The following is a 15,167-nucleotide window of genomic DNA, read 5'->3' on the forward strand; positions in this document are numbered from 1 at the left end:
GTCTCTGTCCATCTGGTCAGATTTGACATGAGATCAGGTTCACTACACCCACCATGTTCTCTCAGATCAGCAGACCAGTTGCTCCTAACAGTCCCAGGAACCCGTCTCAAGCGCAGAGGTGACAGGGCCTTCTCTGTAGCAGGCCCAAGACTTTGGAATGAGTTACCTCTGCTCGTTAGACAGGCCCCCTCCCTCACAGTTTTTAAATCTCGCTTAAAAACACACTTTTATTCCCTGGCTTTCAGCACTGTGTGATCTGTGCTGAGTCTGTGTGCATCACACTGTGTTGGTCATGTTGCGGTTGTTGTTGTTATCCATTACTGTTTTTGTTGGTTGCTACTTTTTGGTGTCCTGTTATGTAATCTGTTGCTGTGTGCTTGTTCTGTTTTGTCCCTGTACAGCACTTTGGTGTGCTTTGTCACTGTTTAAAGTGCAATATAAATAAATTGGTATGGTATGGTATGGTATATATATATATATCGACCTCTGTTTCAGCTCTCATTCTTGGACCCGGCAACATCACACGTCGCTATGACAATGTAATACACCAGAATAAATATTTTATAATTTAACTTGTAATTCAAAGTATTTAAAAAAATAGCATGCGTAATGCTGGACAAAAAATAAAAAATAAAATACAGTTGAACGCTGTCCGGAAATAGGTCTGACCATATTTGAACACGTGGTACCCGAGTTACGCATGCGCATTAGTAACTGTTAAAAGTAACGACGAGCTGTGTGAAGCACAGCTTTTTTAAAACTCTACACCCATATGCCATGGCGTGATGGCGGAACTGTAACGGGACTCAACCGCTGCTTAAGGAAAATGTTGATGGAGGACAACTCTCAGAGATGTGGAGACAACGGCTCAAAAAGCGACTGGAGGCAGCAGAGGGAGAAATATCGGAAAGTTTGGAAAGAACAGCCGCTCACAATAATGATTAATGATGTGTATATGTCTGTAGCCCCAGATATAGGGAGATCTTTATTTGCTGATGATGGGGCACTATGGAAAAGAGGGTGGAATTTGAAGTTCATTACACACAAGCTTCAAGAAGGAATCAATCAAGTTGAATTGTGGAGTAAAAATTGGGGATTTAGGTTTTCAGTTGATAAGACCAAAGCAATGTTATTTACTAGGAAAAGGAATAGAGGTGAATTTAACTTGAAATTGTATCGAAGAACTTTAGAGATAGTTCATGTTTTTCGTTTCTTAGGTGTTTATTTTGATTCTCATTTGACTTGGAATCTTCATATTGATAAGTGTAAGAAGGTTTTAAATGTTATGAGGTGTCTGGTGGGAGTAACTTGGGGAGCAGATTTCTTATCATTGAAACACATTTATACATCCTTGATAAAGTCCAGACTAGACTATGGATGTATTATGGATCCGCAGCTGAATCGTCTCTAAAGCGTCTAGAGGTCATCCAGGCTAAAGCACTTAGATTATGTATTGGAGCTGTCAAAACTTCACCAGTGTGTGCAATTTTAGTTGAATCAGGGGAGATGCCTTTGTGTCTGCGAAGGAAACAGTTACTGGTTAATTATTGGATTCATCTTACAGGTCACCATGATAGTCATCCAACTAAATCTGTACTAAAGGAGTCATGGGAAAGACATAGGAAACAAACATTAAGCTTTGGATGGGTAGGAGAAGAATCTGCAAGATCATTGGGTGTTTCTGAAGTTGTGTTTAGTCCAAATGTCATCTGGTCAACTGTTCCTTTTTGGCTAATGAAAGAACCTCAAGTGGACACAGAATTGCTGCAAATTAGGAAAGGAAACAAGAAAGCAGAACTGTGCAGTTTATTCAACTGTTATGTGGATGGGAATTATCCTGAGTACGTACAGGTTTTTACAGATGGATCTAAAGATCCTGAATCAGGTCGAACTAGTTGTGCTGTTGTTGTCCCAAAATATAAAATTGGAATTGGTAAGCGCACATCAGATTTTTTAAATGTGTTTTCAGTTGAGCTGTATGCCATTTATCTGGCTTTAGAATGGATTAAATTATCTTCTATATACAAGGTAATTATTTGTAGTGATTCTGTGTCTACCTTGTCATGCATTAGATCAGGAACTTCAAAATCAAAACTGGATTTATTAATCAGAACTAAGATTGCTCATTCTCAGCTGGTCAAGGAAGGAAGAAGTAATGTGTTTATGTGGGTACCTGCACATAGAGGGATTCAGGGAAATGAAAAGGCTGATCAGATTGCTAAAAATGCTAATAGTAGAGACAATGTAGACATAAATATCCAATTATGCAAAACAGAAGGTAAAAGTATTGTATGGAAGCACATTAATCAGTTATGGCAACAGAAGTGGGAACATGAAACAAGGGGAAGACAACTATATGCAGTACAGAATACAGTCTACAGTTCCAGGTATTGTGGAGGAAATAGGAGGGAGGGATCTATATTAGCAAGATTAAGAATAGGTCATACAAATCTGAACAGTACTTTGTTTATTATAGGGAAACATAATAGTGGACATTGTGACTTTTGCCAAAGTACAGAAACTGTGAAACATGTTATTTTGGACTGTTTAAAATATTCAACCGAAAGGAAACTTCTACTGGACCAAATGACAAATGATGTAACAAGTCATGTATGTTTGAAGAGCATATTAGAATGGGGATCCAGTAAACATGGACGCAAATACTTTATGTATTTCCTGAGGACAACAGGTTTATACAAGAGAATCTAAGTTTATCGGAGCACTTATAACTACTAGTTCTAAGTAGTACCTTTAGATGGCGGTAATACACCTTGAGGAATGTAAGCTGCCGTAAAACCTCACAGAAGAAGAAGAAGAAGAAGAAGAAGAAGAAGAAGAAGAAGAAGAAGAAGAAGAACAGCAGCAGGTTGGCAAGGGTGGAGCGCGAAATTCAAACTTGGACGGACAAACTTTTGACGGAAAATTGTGGATTTTGGAGTGGACGGTTGGCATAAGCTGGAATGTGACTGGGTCAGAATGGCAAACCAGGTAGGAGATAACGAGGAGGACATGATGTTAGAGGATTGGACGCAAGTAAGAAGAGGAAAAGGACAAGGTCGAGGAAGCGGCGGAGATGCGAAGGAAGGTGGGAGGGTGTTAGATAGTCAAGGAAATAAAAGAGAATTAGAGGAAAATAGTTCAGACGAAGAAAGAACAATTCGTAGGAAGGTCGTGAGGGAGGAATTTAAAATAATTCTCAAGTTTAAGAGGGAGGAAAATCAGGTATACTTAAGCCCAATTATAATATCTAAAGAAATAAAAAAGAAAATAGGAGAGGTAGAAATGGTGAAGGTGTTGAGGGATGGAAACTTACTGATAATCTGCAAAACTGAAGAACAGAAAAACAAAGCATTACAAGTTGATAATATCTGCAAAAAGGTGGTGATTGAGAAACACAATGTTGGAGAAAATAAAGTACTGAAGGGAGTGATTACAGGAATACCAGTGGAGGAGGATTTGGATAAATTAAAACGAAGCATTGTCGGAGTAAAGGTGAACAGTTTAAAGAGATTAATGAGAACAGTTGATGGAGAAAGAGTGGGAAGCATGTCTATTTTAATAGAGTTCTCCGAAACAATAATGCCAAATAAAATAAAAATAGGATTTATGAGTTTCCCGGTCAGGCCTTTTATCCCCCCACCACTCAGATGCTACAAATGTCAGAGGTATGGACACATGGCAGCGGTGTGTAAAGGCAAGCAGAGGTGTCCTAAATGTGGAGAGGAGCACAGGATAGAAGAATGCAGAGAGGACAAACAAGAAAAGTGCTGTAACTGTGGGGGTCAACATAGAGCTAACTCTGGAAAATGTGAGGTGAGAAAGAGAGCGGTAGAAATACAACAAATCAAAATGACTAAAAATATTAGCTACACTGAAGCAGTCAGGAGTGTTCAGGGACAAAAGAAAGGAGAAGCAGACCAGTCAGAGAATCAAGTTCCACAACAAACCAAACTGCAAACAGAGGAAAACATCACACTGTCAGTAGAAAAACTCATTTTATTCATAGCATATGTCATCAACTGCACAGATCAGGCTAAGCACAGAACAGAGAAGATTAAAATAATAGCAAGGGGGGCAGAAAAGTTTCTGGGAGTCAAAGAGGCGTCTTGGGAAAACATAAACAAAGGGCTGGAAATAGATGGGAGACCGGTAACACTGGGCGATAAACCCAGATGTTAATACTACAATGGAATGCCAGAAGTCTTATTGCAAATGGACAAGAATTTAAGGGATATATTGAAAAATTAGAAGAAAAACCAGAAATAATATGTATACAGGAAACATGGTTAAAAGCAACATTAGAATTTGTAATTAAAGGGTATGAGAGCATCAGAAGGGATCGGCAAGAGGGAAATGGAGGAGGGTGTGCAATATTTATAAAACAAGGAACACAATATCAAATATTAAGAAAAGGAGTAGATTTAGAATATATAGTGGTGGAAATATGGGACAAAGATGGAAAATATAAAATAATAAATTTCTATAATCCTTGTAAAAATATAACAATTGAATCAATGGAAGAAATAATGGGATATTTAGAAGGAAAGGTAATCTGGTGTGGGGATTTCAATGCTCATAGTACACTCTGGGGTAAAAGTAATGATAAAAACGGTCAAAAAATTGAAGAATTGATGGAATTAAAAAACCTAGTGTGTCTTAATGATGGAAGAGGAACCAGAATCAACGTTAGAACAGGAGAAGAATCAGCAATTGATTTAACACTAGTATCAAACTCACTGGCTGTCAGTTGTGAATGGGATATTGATAAGAATACAACAAATGGAAGCGATCATTACCCAATTAAGATTAAAATACAAATAAAACCAGAAAGCAGCAAAGTAGAGGGGAATAAAAAATGTAATTTCAGCAAAGCAGAATGGAATAAATTTAAGTATATCAGTGAACAAGAATTACAAAAAATTGACATGACAGCAGATGTAAATAATATAAATTCAAATATTTGTAGGGTTATTCTAGAGGCAATAGAACATTCAGTGAAGAAAGGAGGAGGAAGGAAAGAAAGAAAAATAGTACCGTGGTGGACAAACGAATGTAATAATGCAATCAAGTCAAGAAATAAAGCCTTTAAAATACTTAAAAAGAATCCTATTTATCAACATTTAATAGATTATAAAAGAGAACAAGCGATGGTAAGGAGGATAATAAAGGAGGCAAAAAGAAACTACTGGAGAAAATTCTGTGACACTATAGGGAAAGAGACTAAACTTGATAAAATCTGGAAAGTGATTAAAAGAATGAATGGCATCAGGAAAGAATATGTATACCCAGTATTGAACACAGATAAAGGAGCGATGATTAAAGATAAAGATAAAGCTGAAATGTTAGCTGAAACCTTTAGAAAGACTCATAGTTCAAATAACATCAGTGAGGAGGAAAAGAAAGGGAGGGAAGCCACAAAACTAAAGTATAAATATTTACAACAGAGTAGTGAAGTAAATGATAATTTATTGAACGCACCATTTAAAAAAGATGAACTAAACAGAGCTCTGAGAAAAACCAAGACAACAGCACCAGGAAAAGATCAGATCTGGTATTTAATGATAGATCATCTCAGTGAACCATCCAAAGAAATCATTTTAGAGCTGTACAATAAAGTTTGGGAGGAGGGGGAACTGCCTCAGAGCTGGAAGGAGTCAGTCATCATACCCATAGCAAAACCAGGAAAAGACAACACTAAACCGGAAAATTACAGACCAATCGCGCTAACATCAAACATATGTAAGATAATGGAAAAAATGATTAATGAGAGATTAACATATTATTTAAATAGTAATGGATATATATCTAAATATCAAAGTGGGTTTCGAAAAGGGCGTAATACATATGATTCAGCTTTACGGTTAGAACATGAAATCAGAAAAGCGCAGATAAATAAAGATAGTGTGGTGGCGGTGTTCTTTGATATTGAAAAAGCATATGATATGTTGTGGGTTGAAGGGTTGTTAATTAAAATAAAGAAATTAGGTATTACAGGGAAAATGTTTAAATGGATCAAAAACTTTTTATCAAAAAGAACAATACAAGTTAGAATAGGAGAAGAATATTCTGAGAAATATGGTGTAGAAAATGGAACACCACAAGGCAGCATCATAAGTCCCTTATTGTTTTCTTTAATGATAAATGATGTTTTTGCAGAAATAGAGGAGGGAATGGGCTGTTCACTCTTTGCAGACGACGGGGCAATTTGGAAAAAAGGAAGAAATATAGAAGTCACAGTAGAAAAAATACAGAAGGCTATTAATGAAATAGAAAGATGGGCAATAAAGTGGGGGTTTAAATTTTCAGTGACAAAAACAAAGGCAATGATATTTACACGGAAAAGAATTACAGAAGTCAAAAAACTAAAACTATACAATCAAGAAATAGAACAAGTTAAGAGTATAAAGTTTTTGGGAATGTGGTTTGATGAAAAAGTAATATGGAATATTCACATTCAGAAAATTATTGATAAATGTAAAAGGGTCTTAAATATTATGAGATGTTTGGCGGGAAATGAATGGGGAGCAGACAGAACAGCATTAAAGAGAATATACACCGGGCTGATCAGGTCAACTATAGATTATGGAAGTGTAATCTATAGATCTGCAGCAAAAACACATCTGGAGAAACTTGACAATATACAACATCAAGCACTAAGAATTTGTACAGGAGCATTCAGGACCACCCCAACCGCAGCACTTAAAGTAGAGATGGGAGAGATGCCTTTAGAAATGAGAAGAACACAGCTAGCAATTCATTACTGGATCAACTTACAAGGAAATAACCCGGATCATCCAACTTTAGACATTTTAAAACCATGCTGGGAAAAAGCAAAGAGAGAAACAGGAAGCTTCGGTTGGATAATCGATCAGAAGATACAAGAAGTTCAAATAAGAAACCTAACAATAAGTCCAATAATACCGTTACCAACAATACCACCATGGATACTACCATCTGCAAAAGTAGATTTTACACTTATGGAAAAGAAAAAAGATAAAAAAATCACTTTTAACTCCTATACAGTACAGAAATATATAAATAATTATTATGGTTATGTTCAGATTTACACAGACGCATCAAAAGACACAACAGGGAAAATAGGAATAGCAATTATCATACCAGAGTTCCATAAGAAACAAGTTAAACGTATTACAAATGGATTGTCAGTATACACCGGGGAAATGTTGGCAGTGTTATTGGCGGTACAATGGATAGAAGATGTCAGACCATTAAAAACAATAGTATGTTCAGATTCAAGTTCATCACTTACAAGCTTACAGCACAGCCACTCAGACAGCAGAGCAGACATTTTATTAGAAATCCAGCAAACATTATTCAGAATAATGATGATGGGTTTGGAAGTTGTATTTCTGTGGGTACCATCACACACTGGGGTTGAAGGAAATGAAGCAGCAGACAGGGAAGCAAAAAGAGCAACAAAACAACAAGTTAACTTTATAATAACTACAAGCAAATCAGAAGCAAGAAGCATGGTTAAAGAAAAACTGAAGGAAAAGTGGCAGAAAGAATGGAATGAAGAAAACAAAGGAAGATGGTATTATAAGATCCAAAGAAGAGTGGGAGAGATGAGAACAGGAGGGAGAAACAGAAGAGAAGAGAGATTAGTAACAAGACTGAGATTTGGACACACTGGACTGAACAACACATTATTCACACTACATAAACACGAAACAGGAAATTGTCAGTATTGTGGAGAGACAGAAACAATAGAGCATGTGATTTTAAGTTGTCAGAGATATGAGAGAGAAAGAAGACACATGATGGAGGAACTTAGAAAGATTAAAGAAACATTAAATATCACAAACATACTACAGAAAGAGTCAGGGAGTAAAAGTGTAAACATTTTGATAAGGTTCTTCATTAAAACAAAGCTGATCAATAGGATATGATTAGGACAGACAACACATACACAAGTAAATAGAATTTATTTATTTTATTTATTTATTTATTTTAAAAAGCATTCTGACCCACACTCCATACCAGTCGGTGGCGGTAATGCACACCATAAGTTGTTTGCCAACCGCCAATAAAACTGAAGAAGAAGAAGAAGAAGAAGAACAGCAGCAGCAGCAGCAGGTGAGCAGCAGCAGGAAGCTAGTTCAGGAAAAATGAACGTCTGAGCAGCAACATGCTGCTTTCAGCCCCACAGTTCGGCTGCACAGGTTAGGTTAGTATCATAATGTGATGATGTTAGCTTCGATTTAGTAACAGTTTACAGCTAATGGGTTAGCTTCTTAGCAATAACTAGCACTGTTTGTTTGTAGCATAGCTTTAGCTTGTAGCTAAATGTAAAACTGAGAAACCTCACAAACATTGATGTTTCAGCTTAACTTAAAAAACAAATAAATTACCACACTGCTAAAGGGACTGTTAGCATCTGGACTGGCTGCAAATTTACACTAACTCACTTTCTTAATTGCACATCTCCAGTGTTATCATTTGGTTTAGCATTTAGCTGCTGCCACTTAAAGCACAACTAAAATACCAGTGGATAAATGACTCCCCACTAACCATTTATCATGGTACAAACAAGCTTTGAACATGTCATTTTAGTAACGGTTTTCTGTTAAAGTGTGTTTTTATTTTAAACAACAAAAAAAAAGCAACACTTTTGTTTTTGCTCCCATTTTCCAGGAGCTGATCTCAAAGATCTAAGATTGTCTATGTACTGTATGCTGACTGCAGTAATGTCCACCAGACCTGTTGCCCATGACTTGAATGTTTATTTCTCTACCATAAGCTGTCTCCAAAGGTGTTTCAGAGAATTTGGTAGTTCAGGACCTCCACATCCAGCATGTTCACAAGAGTGGCCTTTTATTGTGGTCAGCCTAAGATACACCTGTGCAATAATCAGTGTCTGATCAGCATTTGATATACCACATGTGTACATAGAAACAGTCGTAGATCTTTGAGCTCAACTCATGAAAAATGGGAGCAAAAGCAAAAGTGTTGTATATTTCGGTTCAGTATAATTGCATTGAACCAGCAGCTACCTAAATAAGACATAAACAAAAAAGTCTGCTAGTTCTAATACTATTAGTGAAGTGTTGTTCTGAATGGATGTGTTTTTATTGTGTGTTTCAAACAAACTTTGTGTTTAGCACAAGCACCACTATCCACCATTGCTACTGTTCATCTGTTCGCAAAAGTGCAGAAAAACTATTGACTGCAGCCGTTCGTAAGTGCACGTGCAATTTCACACAGATGTTGGGGGTTTCCATAAACCTCCATTTGGAGGTCTCTGCTCAAAAAGCTTCAGTTTCAGAGAAAACGGCTGCTCTTGTCATGTGCACGAATGGCCGAAGTGTAGCAAAAATGCTACATCTCCCATTAACAAACTGGTTTGTGTGAACAAAGCATCACTCACCCAACTAACAACGCGTGATGTTTGATATAAAGTTAACATAACCCCTGATGTTCATGTTTGTCCATGCAGATGATGCTGATTAAAGAGGAAGGTCCTGAAGAACAGACGCCTGATGTGGACCAGCAGGAGATGGAGCTCGTCATCGTAAAGGAGGAAGAGCAGGAACTGTGGACCAGTGTGGAGGGGCGGCAGCTCGATGCAGAGGAGGAGACTGCTGTCGCCAGGTTTCCGCTCACTGCAGTTTCTTTGAAGAGTGAGGAGGATGAAGAGAAACCTCCTCAGCAACACATAGAAAAAAGAGATCTTCCAACCAGCAGCTCTGCTGATCACATGGAAACAGAAACTGGTGGAGGACAAGAAACTACCAGGAACCCAGGTCTGAAGACTCATGGAGATGATTCCAGCTCTTCAGAGACTGAAGTCAGTGACCATGATGAAGACGAGGATGAGAACCATTTTGACTGTCAGCTGAAAGGCTCGTCAGACTTTGAGACAAAAACTGAGGACTGGAAGGAGAGCGAGTCTCCTGGGTCAGGCGTGAACTCTGTCAACAAATCCTTCAGCTGCTCTGAGTGTGGTCAACAGTTTCTCCACACCTGGCCTCTTCAGAGACACATGGCAGGTCATTTAGGAGTGAAGTGCTCAAGTTCTTTGGTTAATAAGAAATATGTTGGAGTGAAGAAAACCGTGCAGTCAGGCACGAGAGACAAGATGAGACAGAAATCATTCAGTTGTGACGACTGTGGTAAAAGTTTTACCAGAAAAACGGATCTAAACACACACGTGAGAATCCACACGGGACAAGAAACGTTTGGTTGTGATGTTTGTGAACGAAGGTTTAGCTATAAGTCAAGGTTAAAGGCACACATGAGAATCCACACGGGGGATCAACCGTTTGTTTGTGACGTCTGTGGACAACGATGCAGCGGGAAGGCACATTTAAACAGACACATGAGCGTCCACACAGGACAGAAACCCTTCGCCTGTGATTTCTGTGAACTAAGGTTCAGCCAGAGGGGAAGTTTAAACATACACATGAGAATTCACACGGGGCAGAAACCGTTTGCTTGTGATGTTTGTGAGCGACAGTTCAGCCAAAAGACGGACCTGAACCGACACGTGAGAATCCACACGGGCGATAAACCGTTCGTTTGTCGCGTTTGTGGACGACAATTCAACCAGAAGGGAAATTTAAACACACACATGAGGATCCACTGAGAAAACAAACAGAAGCTCATCTGTAGTTAAAACACACACAATAACCACACGGGGCACACGCACACGAAATCTGAATGTTAAGTAGATTCTAGGGGTCTAAGTACAAGTATTTGTATCGAAATGTAACGGTGCAAAGGCTAAACAAAGAATGTGTTGGTCACAGCCACTAAGTTACCTGTGTAACTAAAAAGTGTTTTTTGTTGTTGTTGTTGTTGTTTACGCTGTAGTAACTGTTAACAACAAAAGAGCAGAGAAAGCTATTTAAACTACTGTACGGCCCTTTTGACATTAGAAGCAGAACACACTGAGGGTGTGTATGCGTGCGTGCCTGTGTGTGTGTGTGTGTGTGTGTGTGTGTGTGTGTGTGTGTGTGTGTGGTGTGCTGTTATCAAATGAGCAGTTTGTTGTCTCAGCATTAGGGGTGCACTGATAAATCGTCTGGCCCGGCCCCGATTTCCTTAATTTTGGGAAATCAGCCGATACTTGCATGAGAAACAGATTTTACTGATTTTTTTTTTTTTTGTAGTTTCAACAACAATTGTCTAAACTTCATTTATATTTCAGAGCACTACATCATGGCCAGTTAAACCAAGATTGTATTGTTTCTAGGATATTGTTCAAGGGTATGTTTTTCAATAAAATAATATTGGAAAATTGAAGGTGCATTGTAACCTTATAACACCTGACAGTGTCGCTTCTAAAACAAAATCGACATCGGCCAACATCGGAATTGGCAGGTCAGACTTTTTCGTGATCGGCCAGAAAACGCAATCGTGCACCCCCTTACTCAGCATGCTAAACGGCACATTGGACCATCTTGTAAGAAGGACGCTTTTTCTTCTTCCGACTGTTTCTTCTTCAGGGGTCACCACAGCGAGTCGTCATCCTCCATCTCTGTCCTCTGCATCCTCTATCTCCACTCCAACTACCTCCATGTCCTCTCTAACTGCATCTATATATGCAGAGCAGAGACACACAACAAGTTGCGTGCCCGCCTATTGTGTGTCTGTTCTGCTGTGACAAACAGCCTCATAAAGAGAAAGGAGGAGGGCCCTCAGTGATTACTGAGCGGGCCAGGCCACCGGGAAATATCCCGGCGCTCCCGATGGCCAGTCCGCCCCTCATCTTCCATCAATCAGCCAATTGTGTGTCATGTATTGTATAATCTTGCATTGAAAACCAGCAAAACGGTGAGTCCGTGAAAGTCGAACCGAGTCGTATCGAGGGACTACTGTATACCCACCGTCCCTCCTCTGGACATGTCCAAACCACCGTCCCTCCTCTGGACATGTCCAAACCACCGTCCCTCCTCTGGACATGTCCAAACCACTGTCCCTCCTCTGGACATGTACAAACCATCTCAGTCTGGTCTCTCTAACTTTATCTGCCAGTTGTTCAACCTGTGCTGTACCTCTGATGCTCTCATTTCTAGTCTCCTAAGAAGAACCTCAACATCTTCATTTCTGCCACTTCCAGTTCTTTCTCCTGTCTTTTTGTCCATGTCTCTGTCTCCAGACCATACAACATTGCTGGTCTCACCACTGTCTTGTAAACCTTTCCTTTGACCTTTGCTGACACCTGTTTGCCAATCAGAAGGACACATGAGCCTAACTCCAACCCATAGATTGGTGCTCATGTACAAACTGCGCCCCAAGCTCAGCGCTACAAGTCCTCAGTTTCTCCAGCCACAGCTTCATGTGTCTGCCGGGCCAAAGACGTCAGCCGTGGCTTTACATTTACCGACGGTTGAATTCATATATTGACTGAAAAATCAAAGTCCTTGCATTTCTTGAAGGAATGCATATTCCATGTCTTCCATGTCAGAGTTTATAGAATGTGATTGTTTTATGTTGAGAAAATATGGAATTGTGGCCATTTGGATTAAACCTTGAAAATAAATGTGCACATTATCATGCAGTACGTGTATCACACGATCTTTTAGCACTTGGAATATGTGATGTGAGTGACTCTTCTACCACCACATCAAACTTTAGCTTTTTATCTACAGTATATAATTCACTGAGATGTAGCTGTTGTGGTGTGATGACGAGCTGTCTTAAATTTGATCGTTTCCAAATGTAATTCAGTTGTAGAGCCAATGAGTTATTTTGCTAACAGACAAACGGGGTCAACTCCAACCGCTAATGCTCCATGTTTATGGAACAAATCACAGTGTATTACTCAGAGTACATGTTGAGGATGATGCTCAGCTACGACCACTCCAAAAACTATCGCTCTGTCTTTGATGGCCTCGGGGGCAATACAAGTTAGACAAAAAGACTTTTTTGACGGCATATCCTGACGCATGCTCAATAAACCAGGTAGAAAAATCTAAAAAAGTTAAATCTGGTCCTCTGGACATTCACAAAAACAAAACAACAAAAAAAATGTAGAAACGTTTTGTCTCTCATCCGAAAGACTTCCTCAGTCTGAGGTGCTGTTTTCAGCTCAGTCTCTTAAATAGCACCTTCTCAGAGTGGATCAACCAGTTTTGCTGCTGACAACCAAAACCAGCTGATCACATGCTCAAGAAGGACCATCAGCCTAACAATGGATCATTAGCACACTGATGGCTGTTTACTGTTCACAGAGGGCTGAGTGATACTAGCAATCACAGCATTGTAAGAGGGGGACAGTTGAACCCGGAGGCCTCCACCCCTGTTTAATGATGGACGATTTCTTTTCACAAAGATGGCCTCCTTTACTCCTCTCTCAAACCATTGTTCCTCTCTGTCCAGGATGTGAACATCTTCATCCCTGAAAGAGTGACCGCTGGCCTGGAGATGAGTGTAGACCGCAGAGTCCTGGCCTGATGATGTTGAACTTCTGTGCTGGTCCATCCTTTTGGCCAGTGGCTGTTTAGTTTCCCCGATGTAAGACTGATCACAGCCCTCCTGACACTGAACAGCATACACAACATTACTCTGTTTGTGCCGGGGGACTGGATCTTTGGGATGAACCAGTCTTTGCCGTAATGTATTTTGGGGTTTAAAAGCCACTGGGACGTTATGTTTAGAAAATAAACGTCTCAGTTTCTCTGATACTCCTTCAACATATGGAATGACCACTGGTCTGGGTCTGGGTTCCTCCTTTTCACCTGATGGCTGACTGGAGTCCTGTTTGGGTTTCTTCTCTGCTTTCAGGAAGGCCCAGTTAGGATATCCACATTGCTCTAGAGCCTGTCTTGTGTAGGATTTCTCCTTCTGCCTGGCTCCTGAGCTAGTGGGGACGCTGTCTGCTCTGTGATACAGAGTCCTGATGACTCCTAACTTGTGCTCCAAAGGGTGATGGGAGTCAAACTGCAAATACTGGTCTGTGTGGGTGGGTTTGCGGTACACCTCAGTTTGCAAATGTCCTCTATCAGAGACTGAGACCTCACAGTCCAAGAAAGCCAACTTGCCTTTTTTTTCATCTTCTCGTGTGAACTTGATGTATTTATCCACAGAGTTGATGTGGTCAGTAAAATGTTGGACTTCCTGAGATTTGATTTTAACCCAGGTGTCGTCAACATACCTGAACCAATGACTTGGTTCAGGTATGTTGACGACACCTGTGACTTTTAACATCCCAATGGCTTTTAAACCCCAAAATACATTACGGCAAAGACTGGTTCATCCCAAAGATCCAGTCCCCCGGCACAAACAGAGTAATGTTGTGTATGCTGTTCAGTGTCAGGAGGGCTGTGATCAGTCTTACATCGGGGAAACTAAACAGCCACTGGCCAAAAGGATGGACCAGCACAGAAGATCAACATCATCAGGCCAGGACTCTGTGATCTACACTCATCTCCAGGCCAGCGGTCACTCTTTCAAGGATGAAGATGTTCACATCCTGGACAGAGAGGAACAATGGTTTGAGAGAGGAGTAAAGGAGGCCATCTTTGTGAAAAGAAATCGTCCATCATTAAACAGGGGTGGAGGCCTCCGGGTTCAACTGTCCTGCTCTTACAATGCTGTGATTGCTAGTATCACTCAGCCCTCTGTGAACAGTAAACAGCCATCAGTGTGCTAATGATCCATTGTTAGGCTGATGGTCCTTCTTGAGCATGTGATCAGCTGGTTTTGGTTGTCAGCAGCAAACTGGTTGATCCACTCTGAGAAGGTGCTATTTAAGAGACTGAGCTGAATACAGCTCCTCAGACTGAGGAAGTCTCTCGGATGAGAGACGAAACGTTTCTACATTTTTGTTGTTGTTTTGCTTTGTTTTGTTTTTTTGAATGTCCAGAGGACCAGATTTAACTTTTTTAGATTTTTGACGGCACTTTATTTTTAATCGCATTACAATCTGAACCTCATTACTTCTCATCTTCTGAGAGATTCAGCCTCTCTAAAATGATCTGTTTATACAAATGCTCATCCTGACCTGCAGCTGATTAACTTAATTTGTTGCAAATTACCGTAAGTGATTGGCTCCTCCAGCTGTTCTTCTTTAATCGTACTGCCCTTTTGGTCTCTGTCCCAATTTTTAAAAAGATTTTGCTACCATCAAACTTAAAATTGCCTTTTTATATAAAGAAAAAAAAGTGCATTTCCTTATTTTAAACATGTAATGTTTACTACAT

At 39.8% G+C, this 15,167-nt stretch overlaps 1 protein-coding gene across 1 annotated transcript; it reads left to right on the top strand.

The window, feature by feature from the left end:
- The first annotated feature begins 8,067 nt into the window (after nucleotides 1-8,067).
- LOC119407526 (neurofilament medium polypeptide) lies at nucleotides 8,068-12,046 on the top strand. The gene is made up of 3 exons (XM_037674350.1): nucleotides 8,068-8,097; nucleotides 9,458-10,010; nucleotides 12,039-12,046. Exons 2-3 carry the CDS (start codon nucleotides 9,458-9,460, stop codon nucleotides 12,044-12,046), a joined length of 561 nt encoding a protein of 186 aa, XP_037530278.1. The 5' UTR covers nucleotides 8,068-8,097.
- Nucleotides 12,047-15,167: the final 3,121 nt, after the last annotated feature.

Source organism: Nematolebias whitei, chromosome 3 (genome assembly GCF_014905685.2).
Source record: "Nematolebias whitei isolate Nwh7 chromosome 3, NemWhi1, whole genome shotgun sequence".
NCBI classification, from domain to species: domain Eukaryota; kingdom Metazoa; phylum Chordata; class Actinopteri; order Cyprinodontiformes; family Rivulidae; genus Nematolebias; species Nematolebias whitei.

Excerpts from the sequence above, each read along its gene's own strand:
- LOC119407526 (XM_037674350.1), top strand. The coding sequence starts at position 9,458 with ATGATGCTGATTAAAGAGGAAGGTCCTGAAGAACAGACGCCTGATGTG.